The sequence below is a fragment of the Rhipicephalus sanguineus genome, chromosome 4 (assembly GCF_013339695.2).
Source record: "Rhipicephalus sanguineus isolate Rsan-2018 chromosome 4, BIME_Rsan_1.4, whole genome shotgun sequence".
Lineage (NCBI taxonomy): Eukaryota > Metazoa > Arthropoda > Arachnida > Ixodida > Ixodidae > Rhipicephalus > Rhipicephalus sanguineus.
The window spans coordinates 84,435,280-84,458,555 of NC_051179.1; the positions used below are offsets into that span (position 1 = coordinate 84,435,280).

Genomic DNA, 23,276 nt, shown 5'->3' on the forward strand with positions numbered 1-23,276 from the left:
GAGGCTTCGACAGGCCACGCCAAGGCTACGTCGACGCGACGCAGCGTCGCTAGACGACGCTACGACACGCTACCAACTCTACATGTAAAAAATCACAGCATATCCACGGAGTGAATGATGATGAGTGGGCGAAGCTGCGGAGGTTCATCGGTAAACCGTGAATCTTCCGTGAATTCTGCCCAGTACATCATCACCGACGTGAGATCGGGCGCGTTTATACTAAAGGTTCGATGAGTTATGACGACTTGCAGCTCACTTTAATTTTACATGTACGCTGTGAATTTTCATTGTTTAGAAAACCATTGCTTTAGAAAACACCTTGCGTCTTTCGTTAAGCAGCTGGCGTCTTTTTCGTTTGCTTTAGAAACATCTGGCGTTCTTTCGTTTTGTTTTTACAAAACATCTGGCGTCTTTCGTTGGTTTATTTCATCAATCAACGGCGTTTTGAACAAAATTTTTATTGTTTAATCACGCACAGGAGAAATCTCACCAGGCACTACCTTGGAGGTAAACAATGGCTGCTAATGGGAATGAGAGACAGAAGAAGTCGGCTTTTAGCTAACACTTACACTTCTACAGAGACAGAAGAATTCGGCTTTTAGTTAACGCGCACGCTGCGAATTTTTTATTGTTCAACAACGCACAGGAGAAATCTCCCACCGGCACCACCTTGGAGGTCAAAGGGTAAGACTTGTTACTCACTACTACGAGCACGACGAGGGACGAACGGGTGCCGCCTTAAGGAGCTTCGCCCCTAATAAACGTTCCTGTTATCAGCTCCGGTTCCTGAGCTCCACTTCTCCCTGAGGCCAGGCTGCCCCCCGGTCCATTGGGCAGACCCCCAATCACATCAGCGAACCATTCGACAGAATGGGACAGAGGCTTGAGAATGGCGCGTACAGTCGCGAGCAGTATGAAAGGGAACATCGAAATTACGTTTGAAAGGACAGTGGTGAAACGCAGTTGCCAAGCGCAAAAGCGTTCGTAACACTAAACGTTCATGTGGAAAAGCACCTTCTGCGAACCAATACGACAGACGCGCACATGACCATTAATTGCTTATACACGAACTCGGTGTTACCTTTCATAGCGGTCGCGACTTTGCGTGTTAATGATAACATCGTTAAGAGGGCGTATAGCCAACGCTTAATAAACACTAAAGACCGCTTTCGAAACTACCGGGTATAATGCGGGCAATTGCATCGTCTTGTTTACTGATGAGAAATCGTCGAACCGGGAATATCTCTGGAGCCGACACACACAAACACACACGTATATATATATATATATATATATATATATAGTTCAACATACAGAGTTATGGCCACGCAGGTTTTTGACGATAAGGACACCTGACGCTGCATTACAAAAACTGTTTACTTCCCATCTTCACCCCGGAAAGCCAGTGTCCAAGGGCACGCCATTGTGAGAAGAACGCCATCGCTTCACTTTCATTTTGCAACCCATTGCGAAGCTTGTGTTCTTTCTGGCTGGACCAATATGGGAAAAGGAAGGGAGGCGCCGTGGCGAAGCTTGCCCCCTCCCTCCCCCCCCCCCTTTACCTCCTAATGGAGATCCCTGCTCACGGCCATGTCTATGTTCACCTGAATTTCAAAGCCTCTGTTTTGTCCGCCCTAATATCATCGTTTTATATTATACTTCTTATTAGCTACTTTAACATATTAGCTTTTCCTTTTTTGCAACTGTAGCTTGGAAACAGTTTCTTGGCTTACCCAAAAGGTCCTTTCGATAGATTGATTCGCACTGTGTCCTTCATCAAAGCGGGCACAAAATATCTAGCAGTATCGACTAATGATGAAAACATTAACGCCAAGGCGAGTCGCTACACATTAGGCGCTTCGTGATACAAATGCGCGAATACTCTTAGGGACGTTCTAATAATCCCTAAATGTGATCCTTATCGGCTTGTTATATTATTTTCAATATGCGTATTCGCTCTGAAAGGGAGAAGCCGACGCTTCGCCTAAAGATGCGAACTTCCAATAAGAACTGCGTAATATAAGCATCTCGTGTCGGAGCATCGTCATTGTGTCTCCATATTTGCTTTTGCCTTCGCTATAGCTCCCACGTTTTTTTGTTTTTTTTTTTGCGCTTTTCCTTCTCTTTTCCCAAACCTGTATCTCATCCTTCGCCTGTCGGGTCTGGTTTAGGATGTCTCGATGCGCGCCTGCAGTCTGGTTAGCGCTAACGTGCCATCTCGTTAATTAATCGAGCACGGATCCGTTAACCGCGCATAACCAATCTTTTTCGCGCTTTCCTTTAATACATACAAACTCCCGAGGGGAAAACAAGGTCACTGCGTCGAAATGAGGAAACTGATAGCGCGCGCTGACAGTAAACAAGGCCTTTCGTTGTGCTCTTTTGGAAATTCCAGTTAATATCGACACGAAGCGGTTGAAAACATGTAGTCACGTAAAATGTAACAAAATGACGAGTACATCGGGGATTATTTCTTTGTTGAAGTAACTATACCATAGCAACAACTTTATGACGGGCGTCCTGTAGGTCGCAGTCACGTACTACCGTTCTCGCCCCTTTGGACAGGCCCTTTTAATTTATAAATATCATGAATAAGGGACCCGCGTTCAAATTTCGTTGGGTGAACTTCAACAGATTTAATTATACAACTTTGACATACTGCAAATAAGTGTTTTTATATTCACTGTTTACATTCATATGTAAGTGCGTCTTCGTGCAGCTATTGCTGTTCAGAGTAGCCTGGCACAATAAATAAATAAATAAATAAATAAATAAATAAATAAATAAATAAATAAATAAAAACACCGGCGAAACAAAGGTGTTATGAAACTCTTGTCGTTCGAATTTTCTCAGGCCAACTGCTCCTCCTTTGTCGCAAAACTTGTTCCTTTAAAGGGACACTAAAGAGAAACAATGAATTGGTTTAGATTGATAAAGTGTGCTCGGAGAACTCTCGTGTAGTTTATTTCACCGCCATAGGTTTATTATTAGCGGAGAAAACCAAGTTCAAAGTTTCATTTTTAAATTTCGCGCCGAACTTTGTAATTCGTGACGTGAAAGACTTCAAAGAGCATTTAACGTATTTTGGCGCCACTGGCTCGACGAAATTTCCACAAACTCGTTATGTCAAGTCTCTGGCCCCCTCAGAGGACAATGTACTTCGATTTAACCGTTTAGGAACTACGTAGGCCCAAGCAGGCGCCGTCAAAAATATGTGACGTCACGGCAAATTGTGCGGGAATTCCAAGGTGGTGTCGCCACCTGTATTTACTTTTTGCGCGTTTTCTCGCTTGTTAAGCGTCTTCGCGCAGAAAGCGTGGTGTTTTTGGTATCGTGGAAGACTACTTTACTAATGCGAGAAAAATCGTTTTGCTCTTTAGTGTCCCTTTAAGAACCAAAAACAGCGTTTACCTCTTTTTCCTTTGCATAACAAATTTCGTAGCATCGAAAAATTGTTATGAATCTGCAAAAAACATTTGTGGTGTGAGTGAAGTGTATAATGTCACATATTTGGAACGTCCTTCCCTTATACAGGAAGGTCAGCGAATAAGGCAATGAAAAAACGCAGTTTCGCCGCAAGGGCGAAGCAATGAGTGCGATAGCAAGAAACTCGAATGTTATACGAAGTAAGGCTTGCGTAAATGAACAAGACGGCGGCGTAAGGAAACGCAGCCGCTGCAGCGAGAGAAGCGACGTTCGGTCTTCAACGCAAACCTTGCGATGAGAAAACAACATGTGCAAAGGTATGGTCCGTCTGCTGATCCTCTCGTAATATACGGAGCGCGGGACGGCGGGCGACATCGCCCGGCCGGTTAAAGTACGCATTTCTTGCCGGAACCAGGCAATCCCCCTCCAGCCCCCCTGCATGTGCCTTTTCATCTGTGCTTGAGCTGCGACCATCGGCAGCACTCGCACGCTTTAATTCGCATATAGAAGGCGCGCGGGGCGATGTTATCGATTTGGACTTTATATGGGACATGACGGCGACGGTGACGCACACGGCAAAAATTTTGCTAGTGTCCATATAATTGCTGTCGCAAAAAAACGCGTTATTTTTTATGAGACACCTCATTACCCAAAATTATGGGGAGTTACGTATTTTTCAAAACAATTTTTTCTAGCAGACCCTGACTATTATAACTTGAAATTCCATCACAAGTCATGCACAAACTGGTTAATTAGATGGGCAATTCGTTTTATGAATATTTTTACACCTTAATTATATTCGCAACTTATGACCAAATATAGCCCACATAAAAGGAAGCATCGTGCGGTTATGCCGAAGACGTATGAAACCAAACTGTACAACACCACGCATATGTATAAAGTTTATAAATGCATAATTAAATACCCTCATCTTCATGTGTACGGCTGGTTCTCGTGTACGAGGTGCGGTCGTGGTCCAAAAGGTTTTGTGTAGATGCGGAAACTCACTGAGAAAGAAGTATTTGAGGAGGAGAACCTTCTATGCCGCTGCAGCGCGCGAGGGCGGCGCGACAGCGTCACGGTGGAAATGCGCTTTTCGTCGCAGAACGACGCCGCAACAAAGGAGAGCACTTTGTAGACTTCCACCAGTGCTCCTTCAGGATGGGGCGGAAATGTGTCGTGCCGAACTGCAACAGTGGGCACGCATCCTGCAAGGAGAAGGTAATTACCTTCAAAGTTCCCAGTGACCCGGGGAGGTTGGAAGCATGGGCTCGTGCCATACGAAAGATCGAGAGCTCACGCCTCGAGACTATGTTTGTGAGAAGCACTTCACGGAGAGTAAGTCCCATCATTCGTTGAAAAAACTCGCAGGGTCCCTTATGCATTAGACTAAGACGGCTCGAAGGCGAAAGCCAACTTCTTTTTCTTCATTCGATGCGTCTGTCCTGCCTCACCCCCCTTCAAACGCTTTCTGCACCTCACCTGGTTTTGTATTGCCTCCGTGATCGGCCCACCGATTACGGAGGCAGTGCAAAGCGACAATTTCATGTGACGACACAAATTTTGGTTATCTGTGACGACATGATAACGCCATGTGGTGACGTCATCACGTGATTTTTTTTACATCACTCATCTTGACGCCGTCAACGCGGAAACGCCGACGGTCAATTTTCGCGCTTGATAAGGCATCTAACGCTTTCGCCTTAAAAATTATACCTAATCGAGTTCACGTTATCAAAAATTATAGCTTTCCCGTTCTACAAGATATATCACTCAGGTACCTAATTTTCCTGTATGTTACGCAATTTTTCCCGTTTTTTTACGAAAAAATTTGGAGCCGGCGAGAACGCACAAGAAACACACCCACTTGAGCGTAAAGCGCGAACGGCGAATCGGCTAGCTTCGTCGGAGAGCGCAACACGCTTTTTTCCTTCTCCGCTAGATGACTCTTACGATAGGGGCCGCATCAGTGCTGTGACCGATTCCGTGACTTTATCAGGACGCCCGAGCAAGCGCACTTTCGCCTCCTCTCAAGAATTCTTGCGCCGTGGGAAACTTTGTAGAAGAAATCCAACAACTGAATTGCGGTCACTATGAACGGGTAGGCGCTGAGTGATCGTTATTGCTGTTACATTGTCGAATGATCCTAAACAAGTCTTCTAACCTTTTTTGGCCCTACAGCTTGGAAGACACCTAAAACTGCACTTCGGGCTCAGTTACTCAGCAAAGTCGAGGTTTGAGCGTATTTAGACGGGCAGGCCCACTGAGTGCTTCTGCTCAAATATCTTTCTTTTGAGACTCGCAAAAGTGTCCACAATCGTTCAAGAATTGTGGGAATTCCGTCAAAAAGTATGTACGAGGGAATTATGGTTTTAAGGCTGCTGATGGTACACGTGACATCATTATTTTGATATTCACGAAATCAAAGCTTTTGTCACGAGCGCTGCCAATGCGTGCACACACTGCGAAGCAAAATGAGAAAATAAAAAAATCAGGCGGGGATCACTCCACTCTAGTACACAGGAAAATGAAGGGAAAGGATACCGTTTAGCACGCATCACCGAGGAAGCTAAGCAAGTTGTGTGAGCAAAAGTATGCGAACCAAGCATGAGCCTGCATGATAAACCTATAGAGGCAAAAATGAAATGCAAAATCTTCATCAACAACCTACTAATCGCACCTTTGTTTCTTTTTGAGGTGACAAATTGTCTTAAGCTACTGATCACGCTAAAGAAAGAATTTTGCATATTTGCTTATAAAATCCCCAAACTATTTCTTGTTTTGAATGCAGCTACTATCTCATTAACCTCTGCAGCGTTGCATGCATGAAAGAGGGTGCTATGTTGGCAGTGAAGCCAACCTTCTAGACGCATGGTTACAGGTCTGTTCCAATTCTCTGAGCTCCTGCAATAATGAACCGATTTCAACAATTATTTTTGTAAAAACGCTAGCTGTAAGTGGCCACATCTCGTAATGCACCTTAGGACCTTTAGCACACATCAACAGCATAACAAGGATGAGCAATTGTTGAAGCCATTTTGCGAGGCACAAGACACTGTGAACCTTCTCTTGTTGCATACGGAAAGCAATGACACTCCATACGTGTATATATATATACACATTTTATTCAAGTACACGTTATGCTCGACACGTCTTTGCTCCTTAATGCCAGTGCTCCGAGGCTTAAAAAGTGACTTGCCATGGTGAACATGTAAAAAGAATGCCCAGCAAGTTAAATAAAACGAAAGGACGTTTTCGACACATTGTTTTTCCCTTTTAAAGCACACCAACAGCCAGCACATACTGCATGACAGGCTGGTCTTTTCAACCCAGTAAAACTCTTTTAGAGGCTGACAAAGAATTGTTAAATACTGGTTGCATAAATGACCAGAGTGTTGAAAACACCAAGTTCAAACGATGATAGATGCTATGTATGCAAAATAAAGAGATCATAAAACGACAAGACAATCCTGCTTTACTGCAAACCACCAAGAACGTGCTTTTCCCTAGAAACGGACAATTCTGTCAGGATATCAATGCAGTCGTGGTTATAAGCATCAGGCCAAAAGAACTGACTGAGATTAGTTTTCTTGAAGTGTTAGTGTTCGAGTGTAATGAAAAAGAGCAAGATAACAACACCAAACAAGAATTCACCAAGTATTGAGTATGCTCGCACACATTTTCAAAAGCATAATTGGTAAATTATGCTTAACAAAGCTCAAAAGTGATACCAAGCGTAGCATTTGCGGCGTACGAAATGACCACACTGCCACTAAAGAAGCATAGGTTATGATACAGCCACTGTAGAACACAAGAGATAGTCAGATCCTCTATGCAATGTGCACTGTAGCTGCTGAAAACCACTATGTAATAAACGTTAATCATCCTTAAATGACATTGAAAAACACACTCACTGATGGCAGCCCAAACAGTTGTATCTGGGAGTCATTATAAACCACATGGTTGGCAGCAAATGAGGCAGTGAACGGACTGGCTCCAGTGTTATACAAGTATACATGGTTCTGCTTGAGTCTTGAAATGTGCGTCCTCAGCCAAAATGGAAATATTTTTTATTCTTATAAATGTCCTTTTCTGTTAAAGATTGTTTGTGGGCACAGCAAATCGAGACATATAAAAGGACAACATGCACATGAGCTGCCGGCAGCCAACTGATTTAATGCTCCAGAGTTAGAATGTAGGTGCAACTTTCGCACACGTGTGACATGGGACGAGGGCATGCACATTGCGAAATCACAAGGTAACAGTTCTCAAACAAATTTGCCAATGAAAAGCTCATATCTGAACGTCGTCCCTTTTTTTTTTGTATAAATCATGGCTCACGCCCACAAACGACGTTTAACAGAATGCACCAACAAGCCAGAGAAGACATCCTATCGAGCTACATTTGTTTTCCATGCTCTTTCCCTCATTGTAACTAATGGCAGTACGAGTAAAGAAAAAACCAACAACTGTATTTCAGTAACCACAGTTAAATATACATCCTAGCACCACAGTAAACAGGGCTGTCAAAAGTTGTGCACAAAATAGATGGTTCCTGCATTAGCAATAACTGTAATTACGTGCCATCAGTTATGCCTGAAAGCTGCCTAAAATTCACGCGGCTAAACCACTGCGCATCAGCGGAGCAGCTATAGAAAAAAAAAAAGAAGGAAGAAACTTCCCTGCAATGCACAACAACAGCCACCTTAAGAGGTGAGGGAGGCAACAGCAAACCCTCAGCCAATGGATAAGAGCACGTGAAAGTATTATACAGGTAGGGCTGTGTTTCGGTAGCATTATTGTGTTGCAAAACCACTTCTACTTAAACATCAATAGTATTGCTCCAAAAGTCTTGTGAGCAATTTGTTGAAGTCCCAAGATGTTAGTGTCACTAATGAGAAATGTGCTCATCAAGTTGCAACAGTGACTACTGTGAGAATTCAGAAATATTAAATGTCTGGAGGTGAAAGCCCCCCGCTCAGAGGATTTGGGAACTGCAAAACATGGAATGTCTAACACACATTCACATGAATGTTACCGTGCAACGCAGCCAACAGAAGCCGGTATAAGTCCGATGCGCAAGCTGGCAGCAGTTTATGGAAGCATAGCGGCAGCTGTGGTAAATTCGCAATGACTTCGGGAGTGTATCTGGTATGATCCCGTGATAACAGGCAGAAAACGAAAAACGTCTCCAAATTTACTATCTCCTCTGGTTTCTGATCAGAAGTAATGACACATTACAAAGTACACCTGTGTTTAGAGCTGGAAAAAAAAGGTTAAATAAAAGCTATAGTCTAGTGCCAGCCGCTACATCTTAAAATGAGTTGCAGAGAGACACAATATCTAAGTGAAAGAAACATTGCTGTGCTTCAAGCACACCTTTTCTGTTACTCAGATGGGCAGGAAATGCTTTGTGACGATATTGTAGATAGTCATAGAGGGCAAACGTCAGCAACTTGAAAAAAAAAAAACTTTCACAAAATGCTGCTTCGTGGCACAAAGGCACACAATGCAAAAAGAAAGTGAGTCAGCTGTAAAAACAGGAAAAAGGCGCGAACATTAATACCAAGGAAAAAAAATGAAATCACCACAAAAGCCGCCTTAGTCACCACATCTACCATACTGCACATGCCAGCAGAAAGAAACCAAAGTGCCAGATTTGTATGACCTTGAAATGCCTGACATCTACTGGCTGGACTCTTTAAAATCATACAGCAGAATACCAAGAGGAAGATTCAATAGCTGTTGCTGTAAATATAATCATCATAGAGCACAAAAGCAGAGAGAGAGAGAGAGAGAGAGAGCAAAGGGCATGCTTCTTTATAAAGCTCAGAAAAATGCCTAAAGTGGCTCGTGCATTAATTGACAAAACAAGATTAATAAAATTGATTTTTGTACGGTGCACAGTTTCTGTGCAGGTGTTGGGTATAACAGAAGTGTGCCTCCGACACCTTTGTGCATGCATTAACATGTTAGCAGTTGTGGTTGCATTCGATAAAAGAGTGGTTCCAGCAAAAACTTAGATGACCTTATGACAATCGAAACCTGGTTATCGCTGGTTATCACTGACAAAACTGTGAAAGCTCTAACAATAGCTTACTGGTAAACTACATGACATGAGCAGTGCAACTGCCGATCGGGCAAAGCTAGTGTTTGAAGCACTTTCTACCCCACGAGAAACCTAAACCAAAAAATGCTTTGCAGGACATTAGCAAACCAATCTTTCGTTACAACAGCTATACATAATGCAAACCAAAGCGATGCAATTCACACATGACTTTGCTGGTGTCCATATGACCCGACTGCCCTCCCCTAATAACTGCCTGCAGTTGTGAAACAAGAAACCTAAACCAAGCAAAAGATAACCTTGTTAGGATCACAGAGACCTGTAATGTCACGGAGGAACAACTGCTTTCTTTCTTTGCTTCAACGAATTTGCAGTATAAAAATTCAAAATGACGCAGGGTCCAGAGGGACGCAAGAAATGTACGGTATGGTGTGCGTCGGTGCAGCCGAGTGGAGCGCTTCACTGTCCAACAAAACGGTGTGAGCCTGCTGTCGTGGCGAACCGAGCCTTTCGTGTCGACGTCGTCCCCCCTTTTTATTTCAACCCACCCAGCCAGCAGGGTGGCCTTCCATCGGATCAGGACTGCTTCTCCTTGCCGCCTTCGTCTTCGACAGGACCGTCAACGAGCTCGAAGCCGTTGCTGTCGCCCTGCCCGCCATTGTGGTCTGAGGAGCGCTTCTCCTCAGAGTCCTCGCTCGTCGAGTGCTCCCCTTTGCTGCCGCCGTCGCCGTCGTCCTGTTCTTTCTTCTTCTTAGCTTTGCTGTCTTTCGCTTTACTGTCCTTGCTGGTGCCTGGGCCCCGGTACTCGTACTGGTAGATGGGCCAGAAGGACTCGAGGAAGCCCACATCTTCGGTCAGGTTCGGCAACAGCCAGAAGTGGTGCCGGCCCAGAGTGCACGCCCAGATGATCACAAACAGTACTTGACGGACTGCGAGTCAGAGATTGGTGAATATGTTAGCTGTGAGAGGAGTGTTCGTATAACATATAACAAATTACTGCGTATATTGAACAGTTCAATATCCCCTTGAATATACTTACGATATATCGAATTATCTACACTCAAACCTCATTATAACGAACACGGATATAACGAATTAATGGTTATAACGAAGTAAATGAAGAATAGTCTTGTCATAGCTACAGTGTTACAAATAAACGTTTATAACAAATTTTTGGATATAACGAGGTTATTTTCTTGGCGGATGCAACTTTGTTATAATGAGGTTTGAGTGTATATAGTATAGAACTTTTTTTGAGATCCCCTTCAGATCTGATATGGTTTTGACTGTACATCCTCTCCAACAGCAGACTAAAAGTGCAACACACGGTAAAGAAAACCACTACAGGACATAGTAGTGATAGTTTACAATCAAGAGATACATAGGCATGAAAAAGGTAACAGATTCAAACATATCAGCAGGAGAGGCTGCTTGTTGAATAAAGACGTTTAAGCTTCAACAAATGTGCTATCTTGAGCTCCTAATTAGTACCACTTCTAAGCGATCCCGTCCCCTGCACCCTTTCCTTCAAATTTTTGAAATTAATGGCAGGTGAATGCATTTGCAAAGTGTGCAAGAATTAATATGACATGCAGTCAATGGCCAAAATTCCAAAACTGAACTTGCACACCAAATTCAGACATGCTATAATGATTCGGAAATTACTGTGGCATCGTCGTTCTCCCCACATACGCAATGCATAACAAATGAAACTTTAGACCAGTGGTTCTCAAATGGGGTTCCGCGGAGGCGTCTTTAGGGTTCCGCGAAGCCATCGTCCGCGGAAAAAAAAAAAAGTTTTTGGAGGCGAGTTTTGACCTGTTCCCAGTTCCAGGTCCTGCTCCAGGAACTGCAGCAACATTCTGAACGAGATGCCTCGGCTGCCCCAAAGCCTCAATTAAAAATTATGACTGTTACATCAGCCCCTTCCTCCCTGTTCGTTGCATCAAGGGTTCCACCATCACTTCAGCCAGTCCACAAGGGTTCCCCGACGCTTCGACAGCTGAGAACCACTGCTTTAGACCAATCTAGGGCAAGCCATTTGATATTCCGCACTCTGTCTGCACCCAACGTTTATGGTTGTTGGTGCCTGAGGTGGCTGCCGAGCGACACCAGCGCTGCTGCCAAACCTATGCAAATGTTAGGGTCTGTGAGATTTATTTTTATTATTATTATACTACGTTACATTTTATTTGTGCAAGGGCATCTGAGGCCAAAGAGCGCCAGTGTGGCAGATGGCAAGTTTCTAAACCAGGTTAGATTCTCTGAGGCCATTCGCATCGCTAGTGTCGTCATATGATTATGGTATCACCAATCGTTATCATTGCCAATGCTGCATACTGCTACGTTGCATGCTGTGTCAACCACTGTGTCAACCACCATTCCATCTTCATAGGGTGTGCCGGCTGGAACGAAGTTTGGAAACTTTTTTAATGTTGACAGTGCCACAGTGACTTGCACTAAACTTGATGATGAGGAAAGCATCAATCAGGAATTTGTGTCCGTAGCAAGCAGCTCCGACTGTGAGGAGAGCGTGCTGTGTAGTGCGGGGTCATCAGATCGTGACCTCGCTGTCATGCCACATCAGTTATGTGACACTTGCAAAAATAGAAGCATATTTTGTTCTACAGACCACAAATGTTGTGACCCAGTGCACTGACCACGCAGCTGGGTTGAAAGCAGTCGCAAGCTTTGTGTGGGGGTGCACTTCATACCTGTGAGCGTTTACTTTGACGAAAATGTAGTGCAAGGTATTGCTTTCAAGCACAAGCAATGAGCATGCTTTGCCACTTTCAACGTAGCATTAAGCTTTAGTGCTTTTGGTGGCATCCACGCCTTAAAGATTTCGTTTTCAAAAGGTAGTAAATGGTACAGTCGATGACCGATAATTCGGACTCCACAGGGAACGTAAATAAGTCCGAATTATAGAATGTCCGAAAAAAACGAATGCGTCAGAAAAACATACTTTTACTGACACTTCAGGATCTCGGTGGCCGAAAAAAGTTGTCAGTGCGTTGCTGCCCGCACTTCCGCTTACATGCAACCAAGTCCGCCTGTATTGCCTGTATCTCCGCCAGTGTGATGTGATCGCTGTACGATGACGAGCTGGTTTCGTTCGTGAAGGCAACGCGTCTCTGCGGCGCACTTAGCGGTTGCACAAAGAGGCAGCATGAATGGCAGTGCCGCACGTTCGGGTTCTCGCCTATAAAATGCGTGCACTACGCATGCAACTGCACCAGGCCACATGCACTATCGAGCAGTTGACTGAAGATGCTTATCGTAAGGCTTGTCAGCGATTGAGCCGTACTGGCGCGTTTGCCACCTGCCGCCATCACGCCTCCGTGCATTTCCACTGCTTATCCGTAAAGACATCGCCGCACGGCGCCGTGATAGCGGCCCCTTTGAATTTCCGGTCCGCTTCACCCCATAACACTTCCGCATCGTGACAAAGCTGACTTTCGGACTCTGCTACTGTCGCCAACAGGTCGACTCGCGAAAGCGCTGGTTCGAACCTACGAGATGACAGACGCGGCAGAGGTGGGGGCTTCAATTATTGCCTTTCGGACCTGCAATTTGGGCAGAAACTCCGAAAAATTGGACGCCAAAGAGTTTTACCGTCCGAAATTTCCGATGTTCTTGACCACTGACGTCTATGGGGCTTGTGACAGTGCCGCGAAAGCGTCCGAATTTTCGAGCATGTCCGGAAAATCGGGCGTCCGAAAAATCGGCAGTTGACTGTATCTGCCGCGTTTCGCTGTCGTCGGCGCGGCCTTCGGTGCTGGCTGTGAGGGCACCGTTGGCGCCATTTAACTCAGATCTTTTGAGACAGCAGAGCGTAAAATAAAGCAAGTCTCAAGATAAAAATGAACGCACGCGCAAAACGCTTTACCGCAGACGCATTCCACAGAATGGCGGCGATAGCAGCGCAGCGTGGGGATACAGGAACCGGAATGTAGGATGTTCGCGATGTCGATACATTTTCCCACAGTTGACCAGTGCCTCCAAGATCGGCATTTCCAATCACAAATCTCTGAGGCATAAAGTAGCGATCGAAATAAAGCCTCATAAATCACCAATTAGCTTTCGTTTTGATCTCTGAGGCCATACTTTGTTTGGTACTAGTGCTGGAGGAGATAATGGCTGGCGATTCGGCGTGCGCGACAGTCTCGGACAGGGTCCGGATTATCGAATGTAGATCTCGCAGCTGTCCGAAATATCGGTCGTCTTTACACATTACTTCTATGGGATCATTGGCGGTGCCGTGCGACTGTCCGAATTACCGAGCATGTCCGAATTATTGGTCGGCGACTGTACAGTGTTCCTCAACAGCTGGCCAGAATTTCGTGCTTTCATTTCAGTGTTTGATGTCCCCAAATTTATTTGGACACGAGGCATCCAGCTGCACATAAATACATATACAGTAGAACCCCGCTGTTACGTTCCTCACTGCTGCGTTTTCCCGGCTGTTACGTCGTTTTCCGCCGGTCCCGGCATAGCTCCCATAGGATACAATGTATTGGGAACCCCGCTGTTACGTCGTAACTGTCGGACCGTTCCCGTATGATACGTCGCGAAGTGCGCTCGGAGCCAACCGAGTGACTACCAAAGAGAGCGGCCATGGTGCATTTTCACGCAGCTTGGCCTCGTTTGACCGTAATATTAGCCGCATGAGAGGCGCAAGCAACAGAATCTTTCAATTGATGCAAACAAAAGCATGGCCTTCGAGATTCAAATTGCAAAGATGGCTTCTATGACGTAACTGCTCGCGAAAGCAAGGCCTTCGAGATTGGCATTTACTATTGACAAAAGCATAGCCTTTGAGATTTGTATTGCACAAACATGGCGTGTATGACGTAATTGCTTGCGAAAGCAAGGCCTTCGAGATTGGCATTCACTTCTGCCATCGCGTTGGCGTAGACTCATCATCATCGTTATTTGTCGGAGAACGGGAGGAGTTCGAGCTGGTTGGAGCTCGCATGGTCGTGCGTGCGGTTCGCGGTCGGACTCGCTGCGCCGGTCGTGATTGCGTGTGCTTAGTTCTTTCATGCCTACAGCTGTTGGTGTTAAAAAAATCACATACGTTGATTACATTTCTGTGGATGAGGCCGTCCTTAGCTCCGCGTTTCTATCCATCGACTAGATCGCGGCTGAGCGCGCCAATTTTCGTGCTGCTCGTAAGAATTGAAATAAAATTCTGTACCACTAAATATTTTGCCGTTTTTCCTGTTTTTCGTCTCTTACGTTTCCCGTCTCTTACGTTTATTTCCTACGGTCCCTTCAAAAACGTATCAGCGGGGTTCTACTGTATTGGCACGTAAGTAAACAGTACCCGCGCCAGTGTCCTTTACGTCGCAGGCGTAGCGCTAGCTCAAGCAGCTAAATTTTTAGCTTATTTACACAGCACACATTTAATAAAAGACAGCTGGATTCCGCCCATTTCAATATCGGCTTAACTAAGAGTAGCACAGTTTCGCTTGTAAAGCATCATCGTTACAAGATTAAAATAGCGAAGATAGCTTCCAAAAGGGATCGATGAACGATACTGCACGTGACACTGTCCGATAGCACGCTTTCATGAGCAAGACGCATTATTGTAAGAGCGCTCGTGAAACAAAAATTACGTTCCGCGAATGCACCCGTAAAGTGTACTCTAATTATTACGCGATGCATGTTGAAATGATGAGTTTTCAGAAAACTGTGTGCACAACTTGTGATATGGGGCAACGAAACATTGTTCCACTCTTTCACGAGCCGCACTGCAATTACGATTCACGCGTACTACAGCGAGGACGTTTTTTTACAAATGTAACAGCGTACGTACCTGACGAGGTTGCTTCCGCAGCCTGCTCAGCACGTACTGTATATATACATTGTGGACTTTCATGAGCAAGGTGTTCTTGATATTCCAATAAAAGCAACGAAAATGTCCAGGCTAGAAAAGACGCGAAACACGCTCTCCGACCGGCTGAGTTTCGGGAGTTTCGCGTTTGCTCTGTGTAGCGTCTGCTGGCATGGCAGCCCTGGCATGTTGTTTCGTCACGTGTGCGATAGATGGCGCGACGCGCGATGCAAATATGGCGCTGCGCATGGTATTCGCTGTGTTCTGGTCTATAGCTACCAATAGACATTTTGTAAGCTCTCACATATCCATGCACAATAAACAACCAACTACTTCGGTGAAGACATGTTTCACTTCTGAGTCATACCAATTGCTATGACGGAGTGATCAACCATGCTTCTTTTACTACTTCAAGTTAATGGGGTATTACTCCAAATGTTATGGTGTCATATGCTTTCAGTGGTACTACGTCACAAAAAGGATGTCAAGACTAAGTTCTCAAGCGAGAGAAACATTGTCTAAGCTGGCAAACACCCTTTGAGAGGCTGCTGCAACAAACCACAGAAAACGAGTGCACACACTTACAGAAAGCGAGGGAGATGACAATGCCTAGGAGGAAGGCAGTGGCTATGCTCAGGTAGTAGACGTAGTCCCGCACCGTCCGTGGCCACAGGGGAAAGAGACACACTGCCACAGCACCTACCACTGTAGAGAAATTTTAACAAAATAAAGCATACAAAATGGAAAATTGTTTGAGAAATACTCGCAAAATTCACAAAGAAAGCTCATACAAAGTTATCCCTGTAGCCAAACCTCCGTACCACATTAAGGTTCATGTGAAACGCAGCAGGTACCATGTTTCACTGAAGCATTGCAATGTTACACTGAGTAGGAGATCACTATACAAGTGCACACACACTCATTGGTGAATGCAGGATGTCCAATCCACTCTGCTTCCATTCTCCCTGTAGTTTCTTTTATCACCATGCGTTATCTCATGGTCATGCGAGAGAGCCAGAATATTTTCCATGCTTTTAGGCTCATCTGAGCTCTCGCGAAGAAATTCAGCGACGTTACTCTTCTCTTCTGTGGCTGCCACGCTTCGGCATTCTTAGTAACAAGATCTCATACAACAATACTGTACCAGGAAGCTGTGAGGTGAAAAATTTGTGAACACGAGGTGTCGCTGGAGCCGACGTTTCGACAAGCAGACTTTTCTTCAAGGCTGCAAGTTGCGGAAGACGACTTGCAAGTTGCAAGTTGAAGAAGACAATTTGCTTGTCGAAATGTCGGTTCCTGAGATGCTCCATGTTCACAAATTTTCCATCTCTACAAGCTTCCATCTTCCCCTGAACTTCTGCCATTTTTTAGGAAGATGTGAGTTGATTTTTACCACTGAAACATAGAAACCTTGTTTGAACGAAACTCGCAATACGATGAAGTTTTCCACCACATATACAACTTCATTACATCGAGGTTTGACTGTAGACAAGAAACGCTGATTACAGTTCACAGTTGTTGAAGAAAGCATGCGTGAATAAAATGTAGTAAGTGAACGTGCCTCCAATGCCCTCAAGACATATCCCGATACCCCCCTTAATAATGCTAGCAAAACAGCAAGATCGTACAACTCACCCAGTAACGTCCCAAAGATCCATGTTCTCAGTGGCACTGGATCGTATATCCACACGTATGGCTGGCATAAAAAAAGATTGGTGGAGAAGGAAAAGATAGAAAAATTGCAGCAAAACAGCATTACAAGACACACTAGTAGCAACTTTGCGGCTTCCTATTATTGCTCATTGCAGGCCTCACTAACAAAAAAAAAAAAATCTGCACCTTCACACTTATTTGCACATTCGTCACTTATAATACCGACCAAGCATATTAACCATGATTAAGGGTGTTAATTGGCATAAGGTACAAATGTGGCCAAAGAACGCCAAGACCGTGACAATTCAATTGTCAGTGGCACATAAAGTATAGGCACAGCATGGCCATATAAAGGCCTAAAATAGAAACTGTGTCTAGAAAGAAGTTGAAACAGGGTATGTAAAACCTGAAGGGGACTGCAAAGTAGTTACACATTACAATAATCAAAAATTCCAATATGCCTATCTGAAGCTCATCTAAAAATTCAACGTCTTGAAAGCCTCTTGCAACTGTGAAAAACAGGAAATGATCGAAGGTTCTGTGAAAGACATAAGAATGCACTAATTCCTTTTCGAATGTTTTTGGCAGACAGAGATGAACGACCACAGGTAGTATACCTCATGTCCTGGCTCTTCTATTGTTAGTATTCTTCGCAGTAGAACAGCGCCGGCGAAAACAACAGACCAGACGAGGGGAAGGACATGTAACAGTATTCTTCACTGCATTACACACTGCACTGTGGTGAAAACTAGGCATGGGCAAATATTCGAGCACTTCGGATATTTGAACGAATATTACAGTATTCAAATTCGCTTCGACATGAATTTAAATTATTCGAAATTTTGAAGTATTGGAAATGAACGAATACACATATATTTGACTGCATGTACCCCCCCCCCCCTTCGATAAAGATAATTTCAGTCCAGTGTGGGGGTGCTTAGCCATGAAACCAACTATCCAGGGGAAATCCGCATTGCCAAGAAGCCACACTTCAACATTAAATGTACATATTACCTTCACTTCAATTAATTATTACTGAGATAGCAATTATATGGACACTCTCGACGGGTTTTTGCCGTCGCTGTCACATTCTGTATAAAGTCCAATTCGATAACACCCCCCCCCCCGCTTCATATGTTATACCTGCACGTAAAAGCGCGCGAATGGGGGCACCGAACCCAGCTGAAGCAGAGATGAAATGAGCCGACCCATCTCTGTCCCATGGAGGGCGCATGTGGTAACATCACTCGCATGTGACACCTGCCATCGATTGCTGCTCAAGCAGAGAGGAAATACCTTACCCGTCTTGAAGGAGCATGAAGAAACATGAGGGGGGGGGGGGGTATGTTGCTCGAGCAGCAACTGTGAACTTTGATTCTAAGGGTGCGGTGGCGATCGCTGGTGCCTGCGCCATCTCGGCAGGCATCAGCAGATTGCTTGTATACCCTTCTACGTGCTGTGCTCTCAATGCGAAGAGACTGTGTGAAATCCACTGCTCTCCGTGGAGTGGCCATATTCTCTTACACCAGCGTTTTGTGGAGTTACACGAAACCGCATCCAAAAGAGCTAGCTGCCAGCCTTACTTTGTATAACATTACAATTTGTTGGTATTGCATTAATTGCTTCGCCCTTGAGGCGAAACAATTTTTTTTCAAGTTTAAAAGCTTGTTATACGGGCTTATGTGCGCCACATATGGTAAATTTTAAAATGCAACATATTTGACCAGGTATAACTTGCACCCTAGTGCTATTAAAATCTTGCTACTATTCAAACTTGTTGCCACCTTGAACAAAAAAAAAGTTATTCGCACATGCCTAGTTACAATGCTTCAAATTATTGTGCAAGTTAGTTGGGTCATGACAAAACCGCTCATTTTTCTTTATAATATGTGCTATATACTATTCGAACTATATGGTTAAAAAAATTATTCGAACAAATCACTATTCGCTTCGAATGCACTTCGAACCTCAAAATTATTACTTGCCCATCCCTAGAGAAAACTAAAGCAAATCCACCATTATGGAGAACAAAATAACCTGATGTGTGAACAACCGTAGTATATCTGCAACAAGTGTATAACTGTTAAATTAAATCCCGTCCCGCTCATGTAATTATATTGTTTGTATTTTACTGTGTCAAATTTTGTTGTTTATTGAGCTGTCATGGTCAAAAGTGCAGTTTTTCTTGCCTGTTCGGTTTGTTTTGTTGTATATAAACTAACACAATATTACTGTATAATAGCAAATACAGTAGACTCTCAACAAACGGAAATCTGTTAAATGGAACTGCTATCTAAATGGAACAACTGACTCTTATATGATTGGTTTCGTACATGAATTCTGCACCCCTGTTCATCTCTCACTAAATGGAATTCCTGTTAAATGGAACACATTTTCCTGGTCCCTTCAGGTTCCATTTAACGAGAGTCTACTGTATTAACATCTTTTTCTTCTCGTTTTCATTCCTCTGTATATCTATGCTGTTTCCTCTTGTTTTCTAATTATTGTACATCTTTGAACTTTTTATTGTATTTCCTCCTTACACCATGCCTCTCGGGGCCTGTGAAATATTTTTAAAGGGGTCATGAAGCACCCCTTGGGCTTGTTGAAAAAACACAACCTGCGGAAAGCCGACACGGCTAGGAACTGCTCTGCAAAATATTACAGTCGTGCGCGCCGCGTAAAGGCCACAAGCGGAGCGCGAAGTTGCCGTTTCCTCAGGCGCCCTCTTTTCAAACAGAGGCCGGTTCTCACTCTCGTCGGTGGGCGGGGCGTCTACACGTTGACGTCGTGGAGACATAGCATGCTTATTGGCCGATAGCCGGATGAGATGCGCTTCTTGCCACGGAGTGCCGCTACTTGCCCGCACCGCACTCCTCAGTCTGCTAACTTTACACGGTAGCGGGAGAGCGATCGCGTTTCATGACGCGCGCTGAAGTAACTTCTTACACCCGTGCCATCCCCCCCTGTCTAGCTTCCAGTGCGCTCGTCGACACGAGAAAAGAGAGAAAGCGCTGAGAGCGTGCGCCAAACCCCGTAACTCCGCTGATTCTTGACGGATTCGAGAAATTTTTGCGGCAATCGATTCGGGAGGCAGTAAACTCCGATACTAAAGTCATTAGATCATTACTTGGAAAAGTGGTTCATGACCCCTTTAAATAAATATGCAGAACAATTATGTTTACTGCATACCTGTGAAAAATAAGCAATGTATGAATGAAAGCATGGAGTAGTTAGCCAAAAACAACATGAAAGTTTTAACTGTAGAACTACATTCATACAAAATTTAAAATGCGTTGAAGCAAACAGTGAAAGCTGCTTTCTACTGAAATACTGTCCAGTCAGGTTCTATCTGCAACAAAAAGAAACATCACCAACTGCTATTCCCTCAGCTGCATTGCTTGCAAGAAAAGTGTGGAACTCTTATAAAAATCATCATATCATGACAACAATAAAATTAAAATTGGAATTTAAAAAGAAAAGCTGCGACAGGTTTTAAAGGTTCATTCAATGACGCTGATGGACAGCGTTTTCCTGAGGTTTGGTATTCCTTGAACAAATTTTTTGCACGGTAACCGCCCCATCGAGCAAGTTCAAAGGCATTTCACACAAAGCTTCACCTCAGAAAAAAGGCACAATGATATTTTGTGAAGACACATATTAATATGAAGAATCTGAAGTGCTACTCAGATATAGGAAATCGTCTTGACTGAGTGGTTATATTTACAGTACACTCCCTTTTAGACAAATTCGAAGGGACTGTGAAAATTTGTTCATATCAGAAGTTCGGCTTATCACAAGTGCCCCAAAAAATGCATGCTAACATGCCATGTGCATGCAAATATGTTACTTGAAAACCCTGAATGAAGTAGACTTGCAATGGGAGAAAAATGACAGGACGAAGAATTTATTTGGGTCAACTTGATAAAAACGATGTCAAGTACTGTATCTACATGAGCCTGTCGCACACTCGATTTTGTGGGTTCAAAATAAAGATGCACATGAATGTACTGTTACTAGATTTTAACGATAAAACTGTGACATGCCCCAATGTTAATGATTAGGAAAAAAAGGAGAGACAAGCGCAATTTCCCTTCAAAAAATGGGAAACTTATTCTTCTGGCAGTTAGTTTTCTTCTGTGATCCTGTTTTGCTGGCTCTAAGATCATTCCTGGATACAGCTCGATGCTGTTACCCTGACAAAGTTGGCATACAGTGAGTTGCTTTAAGAAAGTGATTCAGTTGACAGTGGCACAGTAGCATTTTTAACATTTCAGCGCAAAGTTGATATGTTTTTTTTTTCTTTCACCTTCATGTGTTCTTCAAATAAATTTTTTCAGTTGCAAGACAGCACTTGTCCGTGTCCCTTCCGTTTTACTCAGTCTTCGTCGTTTTCACACTGTACCCAAACTTGAGCACTATGAACTTATACCCCTGGAAAAAGTTTAACCAGTTAAGCTTGCATTCATGTCATTGTACAAGTTTCTTTGTTTCGGATCATATGAATTCGGTATGATACAAACATGTCATGAACTCTGAAGGAATTTGTACCACAACGATACCACTTGGCCCTTGACTCCAAACATGAGTACAATCCTCGCTGCCCATCAAATGCTCGAAAGACATCAATAGACACAAACAAGACACGAACCTCGTTGGCATCCACAAAATACTGGTCCAAATGCATGTCCAGCTTGAGCTTCTTCTTGATCTCTTCAACCTCCTGAAAAGAGGGGAAAAAAAGAAATAATAATAAAGAAAGTGTCAATAAAACTCTAACTTGCAGTCTCAGATGTCTGATCCATAAACAAGGGGTTCCCAAACTGGGTTCCACGAAACCCAAGGACTCCGCAAAGTGAATTTCGTGGTTGCATGCGAAAGGTTATGCTTAAGTAACAGCAGAATATAAAAACAGCATTTCCGCAAAATGGACTTCTTTGGCAATCTTTGGTTCCAAAAAGCAGCTTCCCCCCTGACACGCACAATTTATTGATTTAAACAAGGAAATTTGCATTGCGTTTTGGATTTAACAAAGTAGTTGCACACAGCGTCCACACTTCAGGAGACTGTGAGCAGCAAGAAACCCACATGGCAGTAGTGTTCAAACTGACCATCATAATGCACACCTTGAAAGATGTGCAATTTGCAGACCTGCGGTGGCAGCTCACACTCAGCGATTTTAAGCCATACTCAAGAGTGAAGTTTGTAACACGCAAAATACACCAGAATCCACTAGAAAATTCCACAACCCGAGAGCCACCTGTTTGCCTGAGAAGTACGGACTACTGGGCGAGTCGGTAACTCATCTTAATGCTGTGGTGCGCAAAAGAACGAAAACACGAAGGAAGGCAAACGAAACACTGAGTACTCTTGCTGCCAATGTATGATGATACAGCTGAAACCTGCAGTAACAAAATCGCGAAATAAAATATTTTCCTGTTCACGGCGAATGCTCGTAAGATTCAATGCAACCTGTATCTCTCGGCGACGAAATCTTTCTGAACTGCAATCCCACAAGAATGAAAATTGAGAATACGCTTCCCACACTTATCCGCTAGTGCAAGGTTACAATAGTCCAAAATGCACACAAATGTCTTTCCTTGTGCATAGACTACTACCACATTGCACTTGCGTAGGCACCACCACCGTTGCTTACAAAATCTGCACAGTGCCGGAAACGGTCGCACTTGCCACAGATTATCATTTTCACCACATTGCCTGTTTAGAAAGCCTTTCTTTTTTTTATTTAATGCACAGAAGCATTGAAGTTCACGCTAGTGGCACGTCGTCTCGTCGTTTGCCGTTCTTGGGCTGCCATGTGCAAGCGGTTTTGCTCGCGTACGTCAAGTTTCTATTGCCATTCAAAGAATGGGTCTGGGAACTATTTCAACAAAAATTGGGGGACGCTTAAGCTTCGCCTTTAAGAGTTGAACACGATAGCGATATCCTGCCCCTAGCGGGCACTTCAAACACTACGAGCGTTTAACAGAATGCGCGCACTAAGTGTGTGCCTTATGTAATGGGTAGCATGCTTTAAACCAGGAGCAATTATGCGCGAGAAACTTTTTCGAAGTTGCGATGCACCGACTATGTGGTCTTAAGGGAATATGCGCAGTAATGTGCATGCCTTTTGTAATGGGTGGCTGTCTTTAAACCACCAGGTCGTTATGATATTGACATGGTGTGACGCCCAATGGAAATGTACGCTTTTACCACGCAATATTACTGCTATAATAACCTCGTTACAACGGATCTGTTTACAACAGACATTCGATATTACATACCGATTTG

At 44.0% G+C, this 23,276-nt stretch overlaps 1 protein-coding gene across 2 annotated transcripts in view; it reads right to left on the minus strand.

Annotated features, from left to right (window-relative positions):
• LOC119390358 (translocation protein SEC62) overlaps positions 1–21,708 on the minus strand; it is a gene marked incomplete at its 5' end in the record, with an annotated part of 434,026 nt that extends 412,318 nt beyond the window's left edge. Inside the window, 4 exon segments of one of the 2 annotated variants that reach the window (XR_007415809.1) lie at positions 8,806–10,422; positions 15,918–16,037; positions 16,968–17,028; positions 21,637–21,708. Coding sequence is in view for 1 of the 2 variants with exons in the window: in XM_037657963.2 (XP_037513891.1) it covers positions 10,070–10,422; positions 15,918–16,037; positions 16,968–17,028; positions 21,637–21,708 (606 nt within the window). 2 annotated transcript variants of the gene reach the window in all.
• Between the last annotated feature and the right edge of the window lie 1,568 nt (positions 21,709–23,276).